General features: G+C 45.0%; 1 gene segment (V, D, J or C); it reads right to left on the minus strand.

Moving 5' to 3' along the window:
• Positions 1-20,117, minus strand: part of LOC117365480 — a 30,559-nt gene extending 10,442 nt beyond the window's left edge. Inside the window, 1 exon segment of the V gene segment in view lies at positions 20,062-20,117. Coding sequence covers positions 20,062-20,110 — 49 coding nt within the window.
• Between the last annotated feature and the right edge of the window lie 3,509 nt (positions 20,118-23,626).

Consider the following 23,626-nt stretch of genomic DNA (forward strand, 5'->3'; position numbering starts at 1 on the left):
TGACTACAGGGGCACTTCCTGTTTTACTACTACTACTACTACTGTTTCTAGATCAGTACCAGACATATGTAGTGCCGTACATAGTCATGAAGTAAACAGTCCCTGCTCAAATGAACTCACAATCTAATCAATCACAACAGACAAACAGGATGCCAGGGTTGGAGTTACAGTTAGCGGGGTATAGTTAAACCTCTGGCTAGGGTGATGAGCAGAGGGAGAGGGTTATATATTGAAGGCAATTTCAAAAAGGTGGGCTTTCAATCTGTTTTTGAACAAGGGAAGGAGAGTGACACATGGACTCAGGTAGTCTATTCCAGGCATGTGGGGCAGCGAGGTGAAAGGAACGTAGTCTGGAATTGGCAGAAGAGGTAGTGGCATAGTAAGAAGAAGGGCAGGGGGCGGTCCATCCCGGGTGCTGTCTTGATTGGGGCACGGCACCCCTCCTCCTCTCTGCCCCATTCCTTCCTACTCCTCCCCTATGCCCCCTCAGTTTTAAGCCCTAATGCAGTGGTATGCCACAAAACTCTGTTCTTGGGCTATTTTTGTTAATGATATTGCTGAAGGGCTGCCTATTAAGGTTTGCCCCTTTGAGGGTGGTACCAGAATGTGCACTAGAGCCCTGATGATGTGAATAACATGAGGAAGGACCTAGTGATGCTAGAAGAATACCAAAAATGCATATGCATATGCCAATGAATATGCATGAGATCACACACGAAAGAGACTGAACATGCAAATCTATCATATGCTTATTCATTGTGGATATCATGAAAATCAGACTGGCTGGATGTATCCCAAGAACTAGGTTGAGAATCCAGGGCCTAAATTGTGTTTTGAGGGTGGGATTTATAGTCGCTTACCCAGAATATGTTTGTGGGTGAAAATGAGATTCAGACAAAGCTTGAATTCAGCAGTTCAGATCTGGGCCCAGAGGTCGAATATAGAGAGATTCTCGACTGTGTTCCACGGAGGGGGATCTATATAGAGGTTGGAGTCATAGGGTTACCAGATTTCTTTGATAAAAAAAGAGGACGTGGCCCTGCCCCTTTCTGCCCCTAGTTATACCCTGTTCCACCCCAGCCCCGCCCCCATATATACCCACATATACCTCATCTCTTCTACCCCGAGCTCGGGGCCATGTCTGGAGGGTCTCTGAGCATGCATGGATGTGACGCAATGATGTCGCATGCATGCATGTGATGTCATCTTGTCGCATCAGCGCAAGCGCAGGGCCCTGAGCTTGAGGCTTTCCAAAACCTGGGCAAATTGCCAGGTTTTGGAAATCTATCTGGGCATCCAGACAGTTCTCTAGAGAACATGTTCTTGTTTTCCCGGATATCTGGTAATCCTAGCTAATCACTTACTTTTATCACTGGGAGTGGGATATAGACTGTGTCTCAGTGAAAGCTATAGATAGAACTTGGTTTCAGTGATCCAAAAGGACTCTTGGGATAGGATTATAGAGGCAGTCTTGCTCTCATACATATTGCTGTGATATGGATCTTTGTCCATGGCAGAAGGAAAAATAAGGAAGCAGAAAGATAGCAGCACTGCTCTCTCCCTCTTTTGCACTTTATTGGCTTCTAACACCTGTTCTTTTCACTTTCTCTTTGTGCTGTTAGAAACAGATAGGTCTAAGTTTTTGTCAAGCACTTTATCACTGTGGTATCTTTTGGGACTGGAATACCATTTTGTACAGTAATAAAGAGCCGTATCTTTAACTTCTCCGTTATTTATGAGTAGCTGATACACTGTCTCAGCACTGTTAATAGTGGAAGTGAAATGTGCTGCTAATATTCCTGGTCCATATTTTGGTGCTGAGTAGCTGTGATGGTGATACAGGAGGAGCTTTGGAGTTTCTCCCAGGATCTGTTGGAGAAAAGCTGTAACACCATTATCCTTCACACCAACATCACAGTTAAAAGTCGCATTTTGCGGGGGGTCACGTGATGCCGAGTCGTTGATCGGACGTGCCTCTGCACAGCTCCGGGCCATGCTGCCATGAACTTTGTATGCTAGCACAAACTTGCCCATCTATCTTCCTCCCCTCCACCCCGCTGACTTCTTGGGGTTGTCGGGCGCCCCTGGAACGTTTTTCTGGGGAAATCCACGCTCGGAATGACGGCGAGAGCTCAACGGGACACCCGGGGTAAAGCAAAGCTCCCTGAAACAAAGATGGCCGAGGGCCACGAGGTGCCGATGTTTACAATTCAAGAAGCGGCTATACAAGAACTTACCAAATCGCTTACTCTTGTAATGGAAGATAAACTTGCAAAAATTCAAACGTTTATGGAGGATTTCCGGGAAACACTCGAAACCCACGTGGGCAGGATACAGCGAGTGGAGGACAGAGTGGCCCAGCAGGAAGATCGCACCGCAACTTCGAAGAACGTTTGCGCTCTTTGGAAACTGCAAAAACCGCATGTTTCGAGGGACTGGATGATTACGAGAACAGGGGCCGGAGGAATAACTTAAGATTTATCGGCATGCCCAATAATATCAGAGAAGTCGATCTGCGAGCATGCCTGGAGACTTGGCTCACGGCTGCATTGGAGATGGACGCCCTGGGAGAGAAGGTGATCATCGAGCGCGCCCATCCGGTGGGGATCAGGAGAGAACATGAGCAGCGGCCCAGACCTGTCCTCGCTCGCTTCCTCAATTTTGCCCAGAAAGAGCGCGTTCTCGCCCGATTTCGCCGTGGGACAGGATTTACTTACGAAGGGCAGAAGATTCTGGTCTTTCAAGATTTCTCCCCACAGGTTTCGTCAAGGCGCAGGGCAATGGCACCGCATTGCAACACCCTCTACCAATGAAACATAAGGGTGTCTCTGCTGTACCCGGCCAGAGCACGTGTCTCCTTCAACAATAAGATCCAGTACTTCGAGACACCTTCTGAACTTGAGCATTTCATACAAAGCTTACCGGCGCCCACGCGGGCGGAACCGGGATCAGCATGACTGTTGCTTGACACGTCTCACATCTGGTAACCGCAATAGCAACGTTGGGGACCTATGGAGCTATAACTGCTGCTAGCAAAATGGAGAACAAGCAGCGACCATCCGGGGGTATATCTATCTATATCTATATCCTGCTCCTCGAGGATTCATCACCTACCTCTCCCAGATGTGCCGTGGAAGCCCCTTACTTTTGGCGTACTTGGTTACCTGCATCTGGATTTTGATTCTCAGCGGGGATGACCGGGATTTCTAAGGCCTAAGGCCTGTGGTGTGCCTTCCCCTGCGGCTTGCTGAGGCTCTTTGGCCTTTGGGGGCACGAGGCGCACCCCCCGGGGAGCGTTGTGAACGTGCATCTCTTGTCCGGCTTCCCGGAGATTTGCTTGTTGTAATGACCTGCTGTAGGAGGTGGTGAGAGCTGATATGATGGTGCCAACTTCTTTCTTATATTGTGGATATAACATTAAGCATTGCCTCCCTAATTCATGTAAAATCTAATGTTTTATGCTTCGGAATTGGGGGGAGGGGGGATCAGGGGACGGCCTGAGCCAGCAAACCCCTTAAGGCATATCTCACTACACTTTAGATCTCTGGCTTCCTGGGCCTTACCACGGCTAAAATTTATTGCTAGTATTTCTGTCTGTTTTGAAGGCTTTACCTGTTGGGGGCATGGCCTGGAGTTGTTTCAATGTTTTTGTTTTCTATTTTCTGACTTAGCATGGCTTTCCATGCTGGGGATGGGAGGAGGGAGGGAGGGGGTAAGGGAGGGTGGGATAGAATGTTTGGGGGACTGTGTGTATGGCTGTATTGGATGTATCGGGTTTGTGTGGGGGGCATGTCTGAAGATGGTATGGAAGTATGTATGAGAATCCATATGATGAACCATTATTTTTGCTCGAGCACGCCAGATCTGTATCTTTTGAGTGGGGGAAGGCATAGGCTGGGACGGCCTCTCCCGCTCGCCCTATGGTTTTATACTGCACATTATATGACTTACTGTTTGTTTTATGGTACAATTGCATGTTAAATCATTGAATGTAGATGGGATCCATTCGCCCATTAAGCGTACAAAAATCCTGGCATATCTCATGCGTGAACACATGGACATAGCATTCTTGCAGGAAACCCATCTGAGTGCAGTGGAACATGGGAAACTACGTAGGGGCTGGGTGGGCCAGGCTTACTCTGCACCGTTTACTACACGAAAATGTGGGGTAGCTATACTCGTCCATAAGAACATACCCTTCCACCTACATAGTCAACATGATGATCCCAGCGGGAGGTTTCTTATACTAGTGGGGGAACTATGGGGCAAGCCACTAGTTTTGTGTAATGTTTACGCGCCCAACACTTACTCTCATTCCTTTTTCACATCAGTGGTGGGTCATTTGGCGCCATTATTGCCTCAGCCGATTATACTGGGAGGCGACTTTAATTTTGTGGCAAACCCCCAGTGGGACCGCAGACCGGCTAAACCAGCTCCAAAGGGACATTTTACCAAAGGGGTGCATTTCCTTCTTAAAGAGCTAGGACTAATAGACTCCTGGCGCACGCTACATCCGACTGACCTTGATTTCTCTTTCTACTCTCACCCCCACTCGTCTCACTCTCGAATCGATTACTTTCTCATTTCGGCCTCCCTATTTCCGTCTCTATCGGCTGCGAGCCTATCGGCTCCATTAGTATCTGACCATGCCCTTTTGGGCCTAGACTTAAATTTTGGGTCCCAGGCCACGAGCCGGATCTGGCGGATGTCTCCTTTCCTCTACAAGGATGTGGAATTTCGAGAATTCTTTCACAAGAGATGGGCCGAATTTCATGATACTAATTCAGCAGCGGATGTAGAACCCGTTGTGTATTGGGAGGAGGCCAAGGCGGTCATGCGAGGTCACATCCTGGCCTACTCGGCGTCCTTGAAGAAAAAAAGGGATGGGGAATTACTGGCCCTGTCGCGGGACCTGGCTGGCTTTCGGTCTCTTCATATTTCCCGACTCGATGATGCTTCAAAAATAGCCATGTGCGATGTTAAAGAAAAGATTAACTACACCGTTGGGGGGACAAGACGGGGAGACTGCTGGCCAATCTGGTGCGCCCGTACAGGGCTCGTCACATTATTACTTCTATTAAAGACAAAAGGGGCGTCATGAGTCACGGAGCAGTTTGTGCAATTCTACACCGACCTGTACGCAGGGCAACCCTATGACGCGGAGGCCAGTGATAAATTTTTCCGGGGCCTTTGTCTACCCTCCCTGACGGAAGACCAATCTCTTGCTCTTAATGGTCCTATTTCAGGAGAGGATGTACAGGCTGCTATCAAAAAGCTTAAATTGGCCAAGGCGCCGGGCCCTGATGGCTTTGGCCCAGAATTCTATGTTACTAGACCCTCCGGCTCTGGCCTCTTTACAACAATACTTTATGGGACTCCGTAGCTCCACTCCCCCGGGTGACTCCCATAACAGGGCGCACGTAATCGTTCTCCCTAAACCTGGGCACTCTCTTGACGTTTTGGGATCGTACCGCCCTATCTCACTTCTTAACCAGGATGTGAAACTTTTGGCCAGTATCCTGGCGGCGCGTCTAAATAAATTTTTACCATCCCTCATACACGAAGATCAAGTCGGGTTTGTACCCAGTAGGCACGCGTCTATGAATCTTTTGAGAGTTCTGGCAGTGTTACAACATCCCCATGTCGCATCGGATAGAGCGCTCATCACCAGCCTGGATGTAGAAAAAGCTTTCGATATGGTCTCCTGGCCCCATTTATTTCGGACGCTCGCTCGCTTCGGAATTCACGGAGACTTTCTCGCATGGCTACAGACTCTGTATCATCAACCTACATCCCAGCTCTTAGTGAATGGCGACCTTTCTGAACCCTTCCCTTTGGGTCGGGGAACTCGTCAGGGTTGCCCCCTCTCGCCCCTTCTCTTCCTTCTTTCGCTTGAACCTTTGGCAGCCCGCATTCGTCAGGATACCCAGCTGGAGGGCCTCTCGGTGGGCAGAAATGAGTTCCGTATAAGCATGTTCGCTGATGACATGCTTTTGTACGTCAACCATGCAGATCAAAATATGCCTACCCTGATGTCCATAATTCGAAATTATGGTGTATTCTCAGGTCTGAAAATCAACTTTGACAAAACGGAGGCTCTATTGCTGGGGGGTCTGCCAGCGGAGCCCTGGTGTAGAGACTTGGGTGTGAGTATAGCCCCTGGAAAATTGAAATATTTAGGTATCATGCTTTATAGGGATCCGCGCAAACTATACGAGGCTAATATCTCTGCAGTCATTGGTCGAATAAAAACGCTCTGTCTTAAATGGCACTCGTTGCCTCTATCACTCTTTGGGCGTGTGGCCTTAGTCAAAATGGTGCTGTTCCCGAAACTGCTCTACCCCCTGCAGACTATACTCGTCTGGATCTCTCGTTCAGATGAACGAGCCTATCAAACCATTATTTGCTCCTTCGTCTGGAGGGGGAAAAAAGCACGTATCAACGCCACTAAGCTCTCTCAGAGTCGTGAACGAGGTGGCCTGGGCCTGCCCGCCCTCAGAATTTATAATGTAGCCGCGCTCCTTCGGTGGATTCATGAGCAGTTGGTCTCCTTGCGCCGTTATTCCACTGACTCTTTACTTGAGGATTGCTGCTTACCTTGGTCCTTTTCTTCCTTTCTTCATGGAGCAGGGAGTAGGGGCGCAAAGCCTCGTTCCACTGTTTTGCCCTTCCTCTTTCCATTCAGACGGGCATGGCGATGGTGGCGTGTCTTACAGAACCGTTTGCCTACTGCTTCCCCGTTTCTTTCACTTCTTCGCAACCCTGACTTTACTTCTGGTGTGGGAGGCCTGGCGGGCCTGAGAGACCGCACTGCACGCGACACGACACTGGGTGATGTCCTGGCTATGGGAGGGGGAGAGTTTCCATGTTTAGCACAGATGCGGATCTCTTGGCGACTACCACCCACACATATGTATACTTTTCTGCAAATTCACCACTATTATTACTCTTTAGTACATGCTCATGGGGATAGATGGAATTACGGCCCTTTGGATCTGGTTTTCCTCTCCACACCCACTGCTTCCAATAAGATTTCTACATGGTATAAGGTGGGGAGAGATACCTCAGGAGAGAGTTGCCTCCATGTTCTGGGGGGAGAGTGGTCCACAGAGCTTGGACTATCTGTTTCTATTCATGACCTCCGACTCCTCTTTCAAACACTTTATCTATATGTGAAGGCCTCGGGCCTGAAGGAAACACAATATAAAATTTTGCATCGCTCATATATCACTAGAGCCCGGGGATATCATATGGGATTGTGGCGCGATGATATGTGTCTCAAATGTAATTCTCATAGGTGCGATTATGTACACTCATTCTTTGCATGTTCCAAATTACATTTCTGGGACTCTGTGAAGCGCTGCTTAGCGAACATCATGCAGTGTACGATACCCTGGGAAATATTACTGATCTTAAACAGCAGGGCCTGGACTTTCCTGCTCATAAGTACTTCTTACTCGCGATCCTTCTGGGCAAACAACTCATCCTGAAATACTGGGCAAGTGGGCAGCTGAAGAAGTACCGACATACAGTATATGGATCTCACGGATGCATATGCAGGCACGTTTTGAACTGGACACTTATGCCTCACGACCCCAGCCCCCTTGGAAACTTTATTGCTCACTTTGGAGGGACACCTTAGCCCAGGTTGCTTATTTGCACTGTAGACATGAACCCTGCATTGAACATTTCTGGCTATGTTTCTTTTACAACTTGTATTTTGTACCCTTCCCTGCGTTGGCTCTTGCATATTTAAATACCGCTTTACCTTTGTTCCTATTCTCTTAAGGAAAACTAATGTATGTGTGTTTGTTGAGTTGAATGTGGTATGAATGGTGGTATAATTGGTTGATTGGATACGTATGTTATGAAGATAAGAGGGATCGTTTGGGGATCCTAGTTTTTTGCTGTTTTCTCTCAATAGAAATTACAGACGGGGGGCATTGGGCTGCCCACTGTCCTCTCTTTCTGCTTGTTATACGCTCTTTACAGGTGTGCGATACCCCATATTCCTGTATACTTACAATCCTAACCACATGTTCTTGTATATTTATGAAAACGCATTTTGTTCCTCTGTTTGGATTTACACGTTATCTGCTATGTTTTCTTGCGCACCTGTACTGTTTGTTTTTTGTGCTGTAGACGGCAGTGGCTGTCCACCTGTTTCTTGTCTTAATAAACATGATATTTAAAAAAAAAAAAAAAGTCGCACTTTGCCCAAGTCTAGCAGAGAGAACAGGAGGAGACATCACAGGCGTCTGAGACTGAACATCTGGAAGCAGAACAAAAAAGAATTCATAAATTACTATTTATACTATTCTTATATATAATACAATTTATAAACATTTAATGCCGTACATACATGAAAAGCAGAGCAGGACACAGAGTAACAAAGTCTGTAGCTGCCGCATTGTAAAAAAGGAAATTCTCTTGCTCCCAGCTCAGATCTGTGCTCTAAAGTGAAGGCAGACACTTGGTGGGAGTATAAATACCAGCAGTAGGGAGACCCCCAGGACTGTATATGCAAATATGATACCAAGTTTCCATGTTTATTATAAGATTTGATTAATCGCCTATTCCAGGTTCTAGGCGATGTACATCATAAATTACAGAGTTAGGGTAAAAATACATATTTAGAACAACTTAAAACAAATCAAAATAGCCTAAAACACATAACATGACTAAACATACACAATAGAACAATAAACATACGTGATGACAATAGGTAAGGTAATGGGAAGAAATACAATTCAATATAAAAGAAACATTTAAGGATAAAAACAGTAGGGAGAGGTGCAGAAATTTGATATGGACTGCAAAAAAGATTCAATATAAAATGTAAAAAAAATCAATTAATCACTAAAAGCATCTTTAAAAAGAAATCCCTTAAGTTTGCTCTTAAATTTATCTAAAATTCTTTCTTCTCTTAAATAAATTGGCAAGGCGTTCCAGGCTAGAGGAGCCGTAACTGAAAAAAATAGAATGTCGTCGTGTACCTATACCTGCTTATAATTTCACATGTAAATATGAAGATCATGGCTGATGTAAATATAACCATCACCTCAGTGGGACTGTCCAAAGGTCCATTAAGCCCAGTAACCTATTTCCAACTGTGCCCAATCCCGGTCTATGTATCTTGCATGATTACAAAATAATATGTTACTTATCTATGGAATAAACAGTGGATTCTCCCAAATTCACCTTAGTAATCTCAAACCGTATTTGTCAGGGAGTAATTTTAAGATTGTTTTGCAGACAGTACTTTTATCGAGTTTTGATTATTGTAACCTCATTTTGTTAGGCATAATCTGCAACGGCTCTGTGTGCTTTGCAGGTTGCGCAAAACTCGATTGTTAAGACATTATTTTGAGTGGAGAAGCGTGAACATATATCAGAATACTATATAAAATTGTACTGGCTTAAACTGGAGTACAGTATACATTATAAATTGTTGTTGATTATTTATCGATTAGCACTAAAATATCTAGTGCATAGTATTTAAGTTTTATTTAAAACTAGCTGATGCCCCGGCGTTGCACGGGTATTTAATTATAGCAATAACACTGTAAATGGAATCAAATAAAGATACTTTATAGTGGTGAATGAAATTATTTTTTAACAGCTTTATAAAAAGTACAATATTCAAATTATAATGTGAAATATTTGACAAAATGAATACAATACAACTAACGCAAAACGTGATTATAAACAACATTTTTAGTTTCACCTCCAGGAGCAAGAACATATAAATTCTTGGGTGAACCCACCCTTGAGCAAGCAACATAGAGTTGACCATGGGAAAAACAGGGGGATCTTAAATCCACTCCACAGTATGTAATAGTCTGTCCCTGTGATTTGTTGATTGTGATAGAGAATGCAAGTCTCACTGGAATTTGCAATCTCTTAAACTGAAAAGGAAGATCTGTTGGAATAAGTGGCATCCAAAAGTTCCAGCATTGATTTAAACAACTCAATATGTGGAAACTCAGGTTGAAAAGAAACTCCATGCAGTTGTTTCCCGGTTCAGAATGGAACCTGTGTTCCTAGTTCAGGATATGTGAGTACTCATGTAATGTAATAACATTATGAACTGGGGTGCATGAAGGAAACAGTTACAAACACAGTTAGAACATACAAACTCTATATGTATGGTGTCCGTGGTAGAATAGAAACGATGTCTCTAGTGGTTATAGTGTCATAGAAAGTGTTTTATAGTTGGAATTACGGTGAGAATGGCAGCTTTTTACATCCTTTCCATTGACATGAATGGATGAAATCTGATTTTCTGTTTGTAGCTCCGCCCACATGTGCAGGTGGGCAGCGAGACCCCCAGAACATATCACCCCAGGTAGTGAGGGATCTGCATACCAAGTTGCGTTCAAATCGGTCAAGCTGGTTTTGAATTACTGAGAGAATGGCAGCTTTTTACATTTTTTCCATTGACATGAATGGGTGAAATCTGATGTTCTGTTTCTAGCTCCGCCCACGTGTGCAGGTGGGCCGCGAGACCCCCAGAACATATCACCCCAGGTAGTTGGAATTACTGTGAGAATGGCAGCTTTTTACATTTTTTCCATTGACATGAATGGGTGAAATCTGATTTTCTGTTTGTAGCTCCGCCCACGTGTGCAGGTGGGTCGCGAGACCCCCAGAACATATCACCCAGGTAGTGAGGGAACTGCATACTAAGTTTCGTTCAAATCGGTCAAGCCGTTTTTGAATTACTGTGAGAATGGCAGCTTTTTACATTTTTTCCATTGACATGAATGGGTGAAATCTGATGTTCTGTTTGTAGCTCCGCCCACGTGTGCTGGTGGGCCGCGAGACCCCCAGAACATATCACCCCAGGTAGTTGGAATTACTGTGAGAAAGGCAGCTTTTTACATTTTTTCCATTGACATGAATGGGTGAAATCTGATGTTCTGTTTGTAGCTCCGCCCACGTGTGCAGGTAGGCCACGAGACCCCCAGAACATATCACCCCAGGTAGTGAGGGATCTGCATACCAAGTTTCGTTCAAATCAGTCAAGCCGTTTTTGAATTACTGTGAGAATGGCAGCTTTTTACATTTTTTTCCATTGACATGAATGGGTGAAATCTGATGTTCTGTTTGTAGCTCCGCCCACGTGTGCAGGTGGGCCGCGAGACCCCCAGAACATATCACCCCAGGTAGTGAGGGATCTGCATACCAAGTTTCGTTCAAATCGGTCAAGCCGTTTTTGCGTGATCGCGGCACATACATACATACACACATACATACCTCCGATTTTATATATATAGATTTGATTATATCGCTTATCAAACTTTCTAAGCGATGTACAAAACTTAAAATGGGTACAGAGATTAGTACTTTCAGACATTTTGATTGATTACAAAATACAAATACAAACAGACAGACCGAAACAGAGAGGGGAAAAAAGGGGAGAAACACAATATAAGATAGGATAGTGGCACATTTAAGGGAAAAACAGCAAGGTAGGGGATACAGATGAAGGAATCAAAGAATGATTAGAAGTGGGGAAATGTAATTGGTAGAAAAATAACCTAATAATGGATGTTATAAATTGAAAGCACCTTTAAATAGGAAGGTTTTCAAATTGCCTCTTATCCGATCAAAAGATTTTTCTTCTCTTAAGTGAATCGGTAGAGAATTCTAAAGTTGAGGTGCAAAGACAGAGAAAATATTTTGGCGCCTTGTATTAATTACTTTCAATGAAGGGATGATTAGTAGGTGTTGACTGTTAGACTGAAGCGACCGTAGGGGGGCATATGGTATGGGGAGTTTGTCAATGAATAGTGGAGCTTTAAATACTTGTGTTTTAAATGACAGCAAAATTATTTTGTATGTAATCCTATGTGAGACCAGGAGCCAGTGATACGTGATCAAATTTTCTAGTATTCATAATTAGTTTTAAGGCTGTGTTTTGTATGATTTGGAGGCGTTGCATTTCCTGTTGAGTGATACTCTTGAATAAAGAATTACGGTAATCAAGCTTAGAGATTACTAGGGAATGGATAAGAATGTTTGATTTAGAATCTAAAAATTTAGATATGGAAGAAATCAAACATAGTCTGTAAAAGGTGGATTTAATCAAACAGCTAATGTGGTCACAGTACGAATGCTTAGTGTCAAAGATGACCCCATGGATTTTGATAAATGCAACTATTTGCAATGTACTACCTTTGAGAGTGATAGGGGCACATAGGGTTAGCCCCTCTTTCCAAGGAAAAAACAAGATCTTGGTTTTTGAGATGTTTAGGGCTATCATATTGTCATTTAACAAAAGGCAGATTTGTCATATGTTACACTTCCAAAGTTGCACTCTGTGGATCGTGTTGATATATATATTCCAACGATTAAACAAGTAAAGTTGAAAGTAAGCAGTGCAAGCATGTTTTCTTGTGTAGGCCCTCACAAATGAAATGAGATTTTGTTGCACATATGTCAACAGGAAAATGTGACTAATTTAAAAAGATTAATAAAAAGGTGATTATAATGCAAGATGAAGTATGGGGACTGAGACATGGATTCTGTATAGGATGCCCAATCTCAGAAGCGAATTTTGAGAATCGCACATGTCACCGCCACTTTCCTACTGTAGTCTGCAAGAATATAATTAGAGTAGGAGAGTAACGGTGATGCTAATAAAAGGGGGTGTTTACCTTGAAACAGCAAACACGAAACATGAGCCATGTCGGTGAATTGAACCCCCTTACCGATTGAATCTTAAAGCTAAGTTATATGCTTTGAATTAATATTTATTACTGATTGGAAACTATTTAAATGAAATAAGTTAATCAAAAGTTAAAAAATAAGTAATACATTAAAACTGAAGGTTGGATAAATTTATTGGATCAGTGAAGATTTGATGTAATCCCCTCTTAGCGGTAATAAGATTTGGAATGCGGCGGAGGTAAATCGCTGAGATCCAAAGTATATAACTTTACTTTACTTCTACTTTACCCCTCAGAGGCACATACTCTATACTATCTCCCATACTATCTCTTATACTTTCAACTTTACTTCAACTTTACCCCTCAGAGGTCCTAACCTCACATACTCTCATACTATCTCTCATACTCTTACATTTACTCTCTCTCATTTACTCTCTCCCTTTTGTTATGGCAGGGCGGACGAGGAGTGTGAAAACTACAAGCAAGGTTGGCATCCCCTGCACTGAGGTGATCCGGGAGATGAACTCGGCCTACACACAGACGGAGGAGAACACAGCCCCGGGAAAGGACGTCTCCGCGCAGACCGAGGCCATCCCACAGCAGTATATCACGGCCTCTACACAGACAGAGGAGGTCGGTCAGCGGGATGAAGACATCATGCAGGAACTAAGAAGCCTTAGGGAGGAGGTGAAACGTCTGAGAGGCATTAGAGAGGATGAGGCCTACATCGATGGGATAGTGCAGGAACTATCCCAAATCACAGAACGGGCCCGTGACGGATCACCCATGATGACTCCAGGGCCGCCAACAAAGAAAGAAACCAACTGTTGCAGTTCAGGAGATGGATGGAGACACTGATTCCTGGCAGTTAGTGACCTCCTCCACAGGTAAACGTAGGAGACCCCCCCCCCCATTTACAATCTCCTCACCTTCTCACTCTTTCTCTCACCAGGGCAGCTCCACATCGACTCCACAGCTGAGCCTGAAGAACAGATTCCAGGTCTTGCAGGAAGAGACTACCAACGTGGACCAGGATCAACACACTTCTCCATCTCCGGGGACGATGGATCGACACCCCCAAAAGAAGCATAGAGTATTAGCCATTGGGGACTCCATGTTGAGGGGCACCGAGGGACCAATATGCAGACTGGATATGCAGTCGAGGGAAGTCTGCTGTCTGCCCGGAGCCAGAATAAGAGACGTGACCACCTGTCTCGATAGACTTCTCAGGCCCCAGGACCACTTCCCCATGCTGCTCATCCACGTCGGAACGAATGACACTGCCAAGAACACCCTGGAGGACATAGCGAGAGACTTCGGAGCTCTGGGAAAGAGGCTGAAGCAGATAGGAGCACAGGTAGTATTCTCTTCCATTCTTCCTGTTAGGGACAGAGGAAGGGACAGGGACGAACGCATCCTGAAGACGAATGAGTGGCTACAAAGATGGTGCCAGGAGATGAACTTCGGATTCCTGAATCACGGAGAGACACTACAGGGACTACAGGGACCAGACGGACTCCACCTGACCAACAGAGGTAAGAATGTCTTCGGACACAGACTAGCCCGCCTACTTTTACACCGGAGCAGTAAGTAACAATCCTGATGTAGCGAACCAACATTACGCTTCTAGGTCTGAGGTAAGTACCCTTACTGCAAACGAATCGCTAGGAGACAATTTGACTCAAATGGGTGGCTCACAACAGGAGCTTAGCAAACAGAAAGAGTGGAGAGCTATGTATGTTAACGCACACAGCCTAGGGAATAAATTTCTAGAACTAGAAACAGAAATAGTTAATGCAGACATAGACATAGTAGCAATATCCGAAACATGGTTCACAGACTCTCATGGGTGGGATATAACCATACCAGGATACAACCTGATTAGACAAGATAGAGAGGGTAAGTTAGGTGGTGGGGTAGCACTTTATATCAAAGAGAACATTAAGACAACCAGGATCACAGATGTCAAGTATACTGGGGAATCCATCTGGGTAAACTTGGCCAGAGGTGGAGAAAAATGCCTGTACCTTGGTGTGGTATACAGACCTCCGAGACAATCGGAGGAAAAGGACGCAGAATTAATTGAAGACATTGGGAATATCACCTTACGGGGGGAGGCTGTTCTATTAGGAGACTTCAACATGCCTGATGTAGACTGGAACACACTATCAGCGACAACTTGTGATAGCAGGAAGATATTAACGTCCATGAAGGGAGTACAGCTCAAACAAATGGTACTAGAGCCCACTAGGGCTCAGGCCATCCTGGACCTGGTACTTACGAATGGGGAAAGCGTCTCGGACATCTCGGTGGGAGAGACGCTAGCCACCAGTGACCGTAACATGGTATGGTTTAACCTTAAGAAAGGCTTCCCTAGATCACAAACAAAAACAAGGGTACTCAATTTCAGGGGCACTGACTTCGCACGCATGGGAGATTTTGTCTACCAGACGCTGCAGGTTTAAGAAGTAACTGATAATGTGGAAGCTATGTGGACAACCTTGAAATCGATCCTTCATGAGGCAATTATCCGCTACATAAAATCGGTAACCAAACAACAAAGAAAAAGGAAACCCCAATGGTTCACAGATGAGGTATCATACCTCGTCAAGGAGAAGAAAAGAGCATTTCTATCATACAAACGCATGGGGGAAAAAGAAGCAAACATTGAATACAGGACAAAGTCTGCAGCGGTCAAAACAGCAGTCAGGGAGGCCAAACTTCGTATGGAAGAAACTCTAGCGAAGAACATCAAGAAAGGGGACAAATCCTTCTTCAGATACATTAGCGACAGGAAAAAGAACACAAACGGGATAGTACGCCTTAGAACGCCAGAAGGGAATTATGTGAAAACTGACTCCGATAAAGCCAAACTACTGAATGATTACTTCTGTTCAGTCTTTACCTGCGAGGCACCAGGGCACGGGCCTCGGCTGGATGCAAAGCAAAGCATGGATGACCCATTTCAGAAGTTTGAGTTCACACCAGCTGATGTTTACAAAGAACTGTCAAGACTCAAGGTGAACAAAGCCATGGGACCGGACAATCTGCACCCAAGAGTGCTCAGAGAGCTATGCGATGTTTTGGCGGAACCGTTAGCCATGCTCTTCAATCTCTCCCTAAGTACGGGGAGAGTCCCCCTGGACTGGAAAACTGCCAATGTTATTCCTCTGCACAAAAAGGGTTGCAGAGCGGAGGCTGCGAATTACAGACCAGTAAGTCTCACATCAATAGTGTAAACTCATGGAAACTCTACTTAAAGGGAAATTAGACACGATATTGGATGAGGGGAATCTGAGGGATCCCTGTCAACATGGATTCACTAGGGGCATGTCATGCCAATCCAATCTTATCAGCTTCTTTGACTGGGTGACAGGAAAGCTAGACTCGGGAGAGTCTCTGGACATAGTGTACTTGGATTTCAGTAAAGCGTTTGACAGTGTCCCACACCGTGGACTATTAAACAAGATGAAATCGATGGGGTTAGGTGAGAAACTAACGGCATGGGTCAATGATTGGCTGAGTGGAAGACTTCAGAGGGTGGTGGTCAATGGCACCCTCTCTAAGACATTGGAGGTGACTAGCGGAGTACCGCAGGGCTCAGTCCTGGGACCATCCCTTTTTAACATATTCATATAGGACTTGACCCGAGGGCTTCAGGGAAAAGTAGCGCTGTTTGCCGACGACGCCAAACTGTGTAATATAGTAGGTGAAAGTGATCTCACGGATGGTATGGCGCAGGATCTGATCAAGTTGGAAAACTGGTCCTCAACATGGCAGCTGGGCTTCAACGCAAAGAAGTGTAAGGTGATGCATCTCGGCAGCAGAAATCCATGCAGAACATACACCTTGAATGGAGAAACACTAGCTACGACCTCAGAAGAACGGGACTTGGGAGTGATCATCAGTGCAGACATGAAGGCTGCCAAACAAGTAGAGAAGGCCTCATTCAAGGCAAGGCGGATGATGGGATGTATCAATAGAAGCTTCGTCAGCCGTAAACCTGAAGTCATAATGCCACTGTACAGAACCATGGTGAGACCTCATCTGGAGTACTGTGTGCAATTCTGGAGGCCACATTACCGTAAAGATGTACTTCGAGCTGAGTCAGTCCAGCGAATGGCCACTAGGATGGTCTCCGGACTCAAGGGTCTCTCATACGAGGAAAGACTGGGCAAGTTGCAGCTCTACTCTCTAGAGGAGCGCAAGGAGATGGGTGACATGATTGAGACATTTAAGTACGTCACAGGTCGTGTCGAGGTGGAAAACGACATATTCTTTCCTAAGGGACCTTCAGTCACAAGGGGGCACCAGCTCAAACTCAGAGGAGGGAGATTTGGTGGTGACACCAGGAAGTATTTCTTTACAGAAAGGGTGGTGGATCACTGGAACAAACTACCGGTGCAGGTGATCAAGGCCACTAGCGTGCTCGACTTTAAGAATAAATGGGACATCCACGTGGGATCTCTACGTGGGTCGAGCAGCACTCTGACTTAATGGGGTGGGACAGTAGGTGGGCAGACTTGATGGGCTATAGCCCTTTTCTGCCGTCATCTTTCTATGTTTCTCTGTTTCTAGTCTTTAAGCCCATTACATTAACGGGTGCTAGAATAGATGTGTGTGTGTGTGTCTTTCTTTCTTTCTCTATCTCTCCTTGGCCGCTGTCTGTCTGTCTTTTTTTCTTTGTCTCTCTCTCCTTGGACACTTGTCTGTCTGTCTTCTTTCTGTCTTCTGTCTGCCTTCCTTTCCTTTCATTTCCCAGTGCAAAGCATGATTGCTGTCTGCCCCCAGCACACCCCTCCCCCCAAAGCAGCCCCCTTTCCATTTCCCTCTGGCACCCTGCCTGCCTGTATTGCTCCCTCTTCTGGCCCATCGGCACGAACCGCCGCTGCTGCTCCTCTTCAAAGCAGCCTGCTGAGGATCGCGGCCGGCTGTAGTGAACCTCGAACCTCGTTAGCACGTTCTCTCTGACGTACGGGATCGCATCATAGGGAACGTGCTACTGAGGTGGAGAGTTGTCTGTGAGGTTCGCTACAACCGGCCACGATCTTCAGCAGGCTGCTTTGAAGAGACGCAACAGTGGCACCAGCGGTTTCTTGTGTGGGTGAGTGAGGGGGGAGGGGGGGAGTTGCCGGCGTGTTCCCTGCCTCCGTGTTTGAAAATGGAATTCGGCACAGAGGAACACATCACACTGTCAGTGAACACGCCATCCCAAGTGCGCATGTGCGCTTAGGGTTTTATTATAGAGGATGACTATAAGGAGTATAGTATTTGATTGATTTTTTACTCTGTGCGACACCCTTTTTTGCTAGAGAATAAAATAAATCACTGTTCAATAGCAGAGTCCATCCTGAGTTTTTCCAGTAGGATACTATTATTTCCCACTCCCTCCTGCCATCGCCCCCCCCCCCTCCCTGGGAGCAGGAGGGGTGTTCAGTCAGTTCCTCCTGCTCCTCCACTGGCCGCTGTCTGCAATGTGGGCCTTAGATCCCTCCTTGGTGCATCATCTGATGCATGGGGAGGGGCCTAGGGCCCTGATTGGCTCAGATGCCTCAAGACCCTCCCCTTGTGTGGGGTCTTAGGCATCTGAATCAATCAGGGACTCCTTTAGGCTCCCTCTGTATCCTATATACACAGGGGGAGCCTAACTCTAAAGTTCCACCCCCTTGTATCTGGGATGCAGAGGGAGCCTAAGGGAGTTCCTGATTGGCTTAGATGCCTAAGAGCCTACCCAAGCGGAAGGGCTTGAAGCATCTGAGTCAATCAAGGCCTTACACCCCTCCCTGTGCATCAGATGATACACCGGGGAGGGGCCTAAGGCCCACATTGCAGTTAGTGGCTGGCGGAGGAGAAGGAGGAAGTGGGCATCCCTCCTGCCATATTTAAGTTCAGTGGGGGGGAGAGTTTGGGGGAGTATCTTTTTTGTAGGGGGAGGGTAGGTTTTTCATGGCAGGAGGGAGTGGGTATCCCTCCTGCCATTTGTGGGTCGCCATGTGTCAGGGTAGGGTGTGCGTTTGTTCAGGGGTCATTGGGGGAGGGCCAGCGGTGGGGGAAAATATCTGTGCCATAAAAAAAAGAAACCAACCCAGCAGAAGCCATGACAGCAGTGACAGGAGGCTGCTTCCACTGTCACTACTGTTAGGGCTCTGCGCATGTCTCAATCGTTCACTAAATGATTGAGTCGGTGTGTTTGCATGTAAATAATTTGGACCTCCATGCATCAATGATGCGGCAGCAGAGAAAAGGCTCAAGCGGGAAAGGCAGCGAAGCAGCCTGTTCACTGCTGCCGCCACTGCTGTTTCAAACAGAGGTATGTCGGCATCGCGGTGAGAGGGTCGGCTGTGTGGGATAGGATGAGAGGGAGAGATGGAAAGGTGCTGCGCAGGAGGATGGGTTGGCGAGGTCATCGGGGTTCTGCAAGCTCAGGGCTCCCACTGATTCTGCATTATGGTAAGTTGTATAATTTCTATTATGATATTAAAACTTAAGAATAATAGAAATGTATATTGTGTATAAAACTGCCTATAGAACCCGCTCTGAATCATCCCCCTCCCCTACTGGTCCCTGGAAAAATTTACTTCAATAAAAGTGGTCCTTGGTGTCAAAAAGGTTGGGGACGACTCCTCTAGAGACATATCTGGGTTTTTCCAAACATCTGGTAAGCCTAGTTAGTCACCTACTTTTATCACTGGGAGTGGGATATAGACTGTGTTCCAGTGAAAGCTATAGATAGAACTTGGGAGTCAGTGATCCAGATGAATTCTTGGGATGGGATAGAGAGGTAGTTTTGCTCCCATTGTGATGTGGATCCTTGTCTATAGTAGAAGGAAAAACAAGGAAGCAGAAGTTAGCAACGCTGCTCTTTCCCTCTGTCACACTCTATTTGCTTCTAACACCTGCTCTTTTCTCTTCCTCTTTGTGCTCTTCTACACAGATCAGTCTAGGTTTTTGTCAAGTACTTTATCAGAGTGGTATCCTTGGGGACTATCATACCATTTTGCACAGTAATAAAGAGCCGTATCTTTAAGTTCTCCGTTATTTATAAGTAGCTGATACACTGTCCCGGCACTGTTTATAGTGGAAGTAAAATGTGCTGCTGAAATTCCTGGTCCATACTTTGGTGCTGAGTAGGTGTGATGGTGATACAGGATGAGCTTTGGAGCTTCTCCCGGGATCTGTTGAAGAAAAGCTGTAGCATGGTTATTCTTCACTCCACCATCACAGTTAAAAGTCGCACTTTGCCCAAGTCTAGCAGAGAGAACAGGAGGAGACATCACAGGCATCTGAGACTGAACATCTGGAAGCAGAACATAAAAGAATTCATAAATTACTATTTACACTATTCTTATATATAATCCAATTTATAAACATTTAATGCCATACATACATGAAAAGCAGAGCAGGACACAGAGTAACAAAGTCTGTAGCTGCTTCATTGTAAAAAAGAAAATTCTCTTGCTCCCAGCTCAGATCTGTGCTCTAAAGTGAAGGCAGACACTTGGTGGGAATTTAAATACCAGCAGTAGGGAGACCCCCAGGGCTGTACATGCAAATATGATATCTGCTTATAATTTCACATGTAAATATGAAGATCATGGCTGATGTAAACTGTCCAAAGGTCAGTAACCTATTTCCAACTGTGCCAAATCCTGGTCTATGTATCTTGCATGATTACAAAAGAATATGTTGCTTATCTATGGAATAAGCAGTGGATTCTCCCAAATTCACCTTAGTAATCTCAAACCGTATTTGTCAGGGAATAATTTTAAGATTGTTTTGCAGACAGTACTTTTATCGAGTTTTGATTATTGTAACCTCGTTTTGTTGGGCATAACCTGCAACGGCTCTGTGTGCTTTGCAGGTTGTGCATATCTTGATTGTTAAGACATTATTTTGCATGGGGAAGCGTGAACACGTATCAGAATACTACATAAAATTGTACTGGCTTAAATTGGAGTACAGTATACATTATAAATTGTTGTTGATTGTTTATCGATTAGCACCAAAATATCTAGTATTCATGTTTTCAGGTTTTAGGGTTATTAAAAATTTGATATACCGCCTTATTAAAAATTCAAAGCGGTTTTACATAATATAAAAGCAGAGTGTAGTAAAAACATACATTAAAAACAAATAACAAACAGTGTTACAATCAAACTCACTGACGAACATAAACTTACCGATACAAGATGGAGAGGGGGAGAAATACAATTTGTATGAAGACAAAAAGAGGGGGAAGAGCGATCAAAACTATAGGAAGGGGAACAAAGTATAAAAGGTCTAGAATTATGTAAAAATATGCTAGAAGGTTAAAAGATGGCAAGGAATAGAATTCCATTTCCGTTCTTAAAAGGACTATTATACACCATATGTGTCTTTAAAAAGAAAAGCCTTCAAATTACTTTTAAATTTATCAAGTGATGTAATTTCTATTATACTTTCAGACATTTTGATTACTTAGAAAATACAAATACAAATAGACAGACTGAAACAGAGAGGGGAAAAAAGGGGAGAAATACAATATAAGCCGGGGATGAGCGTGTCTAGAGGACTAACGAGTGTCTACACGGATGGTGCAGGGAGATGAACTTCGGATTCCTAAACCATGGAGAGGCACTGCAGGGACTTCAAGGACCAGACGGACTACACCTGACCAGTAGAGGTAAGAACGTCTTTGGACATCGACTAGCCCGCCTACTTCGTAGGGCTTTAAACTAGGTAAGTTGGGGGAGAGTATCCACTCACATACCAGCGCAGTGAATAACTATCCTGAGGAGGTAAGTCGCGACTCCACTTCTGAGTCCGAGGTAAGTACCCACATTGCAAACAATTCTTTAAGAGTTACACTAACTCAGGCGGGAAAATCCCCACAGGGACTTAGCAAACATAAGGTATGGAGGGCTATGTATGTTAATGCACACAGTTTAGGCAACAAAATTCTGGAATTGGAGACAGAAATAATAAACGCTGAGCTAGACGTGGTGGCGATATCCAAGACTTGGTTAATGGACTCTCATGAGTGGGATATGGCTATACCGGGTTACAACTTACTTCGTCGAGACAGAGAAGGCAATTAGTGGAGGGGTAGTGCTATACACTAAAGAAGACATCAAAACTACCAGAATCACAGCTGTCAAGTACACCGGAGAATCCCTCTAGGTGAACCTGGCCAGAGGGTACCGAAAAATGACTGTATCTTGGTGTAGTATACAGACCTCCAAGACAGCTGGAAGACAAGGACATAGAATTAATCGAGGACATAGAGAATATCACTTTACGTGGGGACACTGTACTGTTAGGAGACTTCAATATGCCCGATGCAGATTGGAACACACTTTCACCGACAACCAGCGGCAGCAGAAGGCTATTAACCTCCATAAAAGGAGTATGACTCAAACAAATGGTATTGGAGCCCACTAGGGATCAGGCGATACTGAACCTAGTACTTACAAACGGAGAAAGCGTCTCGGAGGTTTCAGTAGGCGATACGCTAGCCTCCAGCGACCACAACATGGTATGGTTCAACCTCAGGAAAGGTTCCACTAGATCAAACACATCAACAAAGGTACTCAACTTTAGAGGCACTGACTTCAAACTCATGGCAGATTTCGTCCATCGGACACTACAAAACCAAGCCAAAACCGGTAATGTGGAGGCGATGTGGTCAACCCTAAAATCTACTCTACACGAAGCATCAAACCGCTACATAAAAACAGTGACCAAACGGCGAAGAAACAATAGACCCCAATGGTTCACTGCGGAGATCTCGGACCTCGTTAAAGAAAAGAAAAGAAGATTTATTTCCTACAAATAATCTGGGAAAAGGGAGGCTAAAACAGACTATATAGCCAGGTCTAAAGCAGTCAAAATGGCAGTCAGAGAGGCCAAGCTTCGAATAGAGGAAAATCTAGCGAAGAACATTAAGAAGGGAGACAAATCCTTCTTCAGGTATATTAGTGATAGAAAAAGAAACACAGACGGGATAGTAAGCCTTAGAAAACCAGACGGGAATTATATAGAATCAGATTCCGATAAGCAGAAATTCTAAATGAATACTTCTGCTCAGTCTTCACTTGCGAGGTGCCGGGGTCCGGTCCACAGTTACAGGCAAGGCAAAACTCGGAAGACCCGTTTCAGAATTTCGAGTTTACACCCAGCGATGTCTACCGCGAACTATCAAGACTCAAGGTGAACAAGGCAATGGGACCGGACAATCTATACCCCAGGGTGCTCAGAGAGTTGTGTGATGTCCTAGCGGTACCGTTATCCGTGCTCTTCAATCTTTCCCTGAGTACGGGAAGAGTCCCCTTGGACTGGAAAACAGCTAACGTCACTCCACTGCACAAAAAGGGTTGCAGGACAGAGGCTGCAAATTACAGACCGGTGAGTCTCACATCGATAGTGAGTAAACTCATGGAAACACTAATTAAACATGAATTAGATACAATCCTGAACGAAGAGAATCTACGGGATCCCCACCAACATGGATTTACCATGGGTAGGTCCTGCCAATCCAATCTAATTAGCTTCTTTGACTGGGTCACAAGAAAACTGGATTTGGGAGAGTCCTTGGACGTCGTGTACTTGGACTTCAGTAAAGCTTTTGATAGCATTCCACACCCTAGGATATTGAGCAAGATGAAATCGATGAGATTAGGAGAAACACTAACTACATGGGTCAATGATTGGCTAAGTGGTAGACTTCAGAGAGTGATGGTTAACGGTACCCTCTCCAAAACGTCAGAGGTAACCAGTGGAGTGCTGCAGGGCTCGGTCTTGGGCCCGATCCTTTTCAACATATTCGTAGGAGACCTGACTCAGAGGCTTCGAGGTAAAATAAAATTATTCGTCGATGGCGCGAAACTATGTAATATAGTAATTAATAGCAATTTGCCCGACGGTATGACACAGGATCTACTCTTGTTGGAACATTGGTCCTGGACTTGGCAATT

Source organism: Geotrypetes seraphini, chromosome 8 (assembly GCF_902459505.1).
Source record: "Geotrypetes seraphini chromosome 8, aGeoSer1.1, whole genome shotgun sequence".
In the NCBI taxonomy this organism is placed as follows: domain Eukaryota; kingdom Metazoa; phylum Chordata; class Amphibia; order Gymnophiona; family Dermophiidae; genus Geotrypetes; species Geotrypetes seraphini.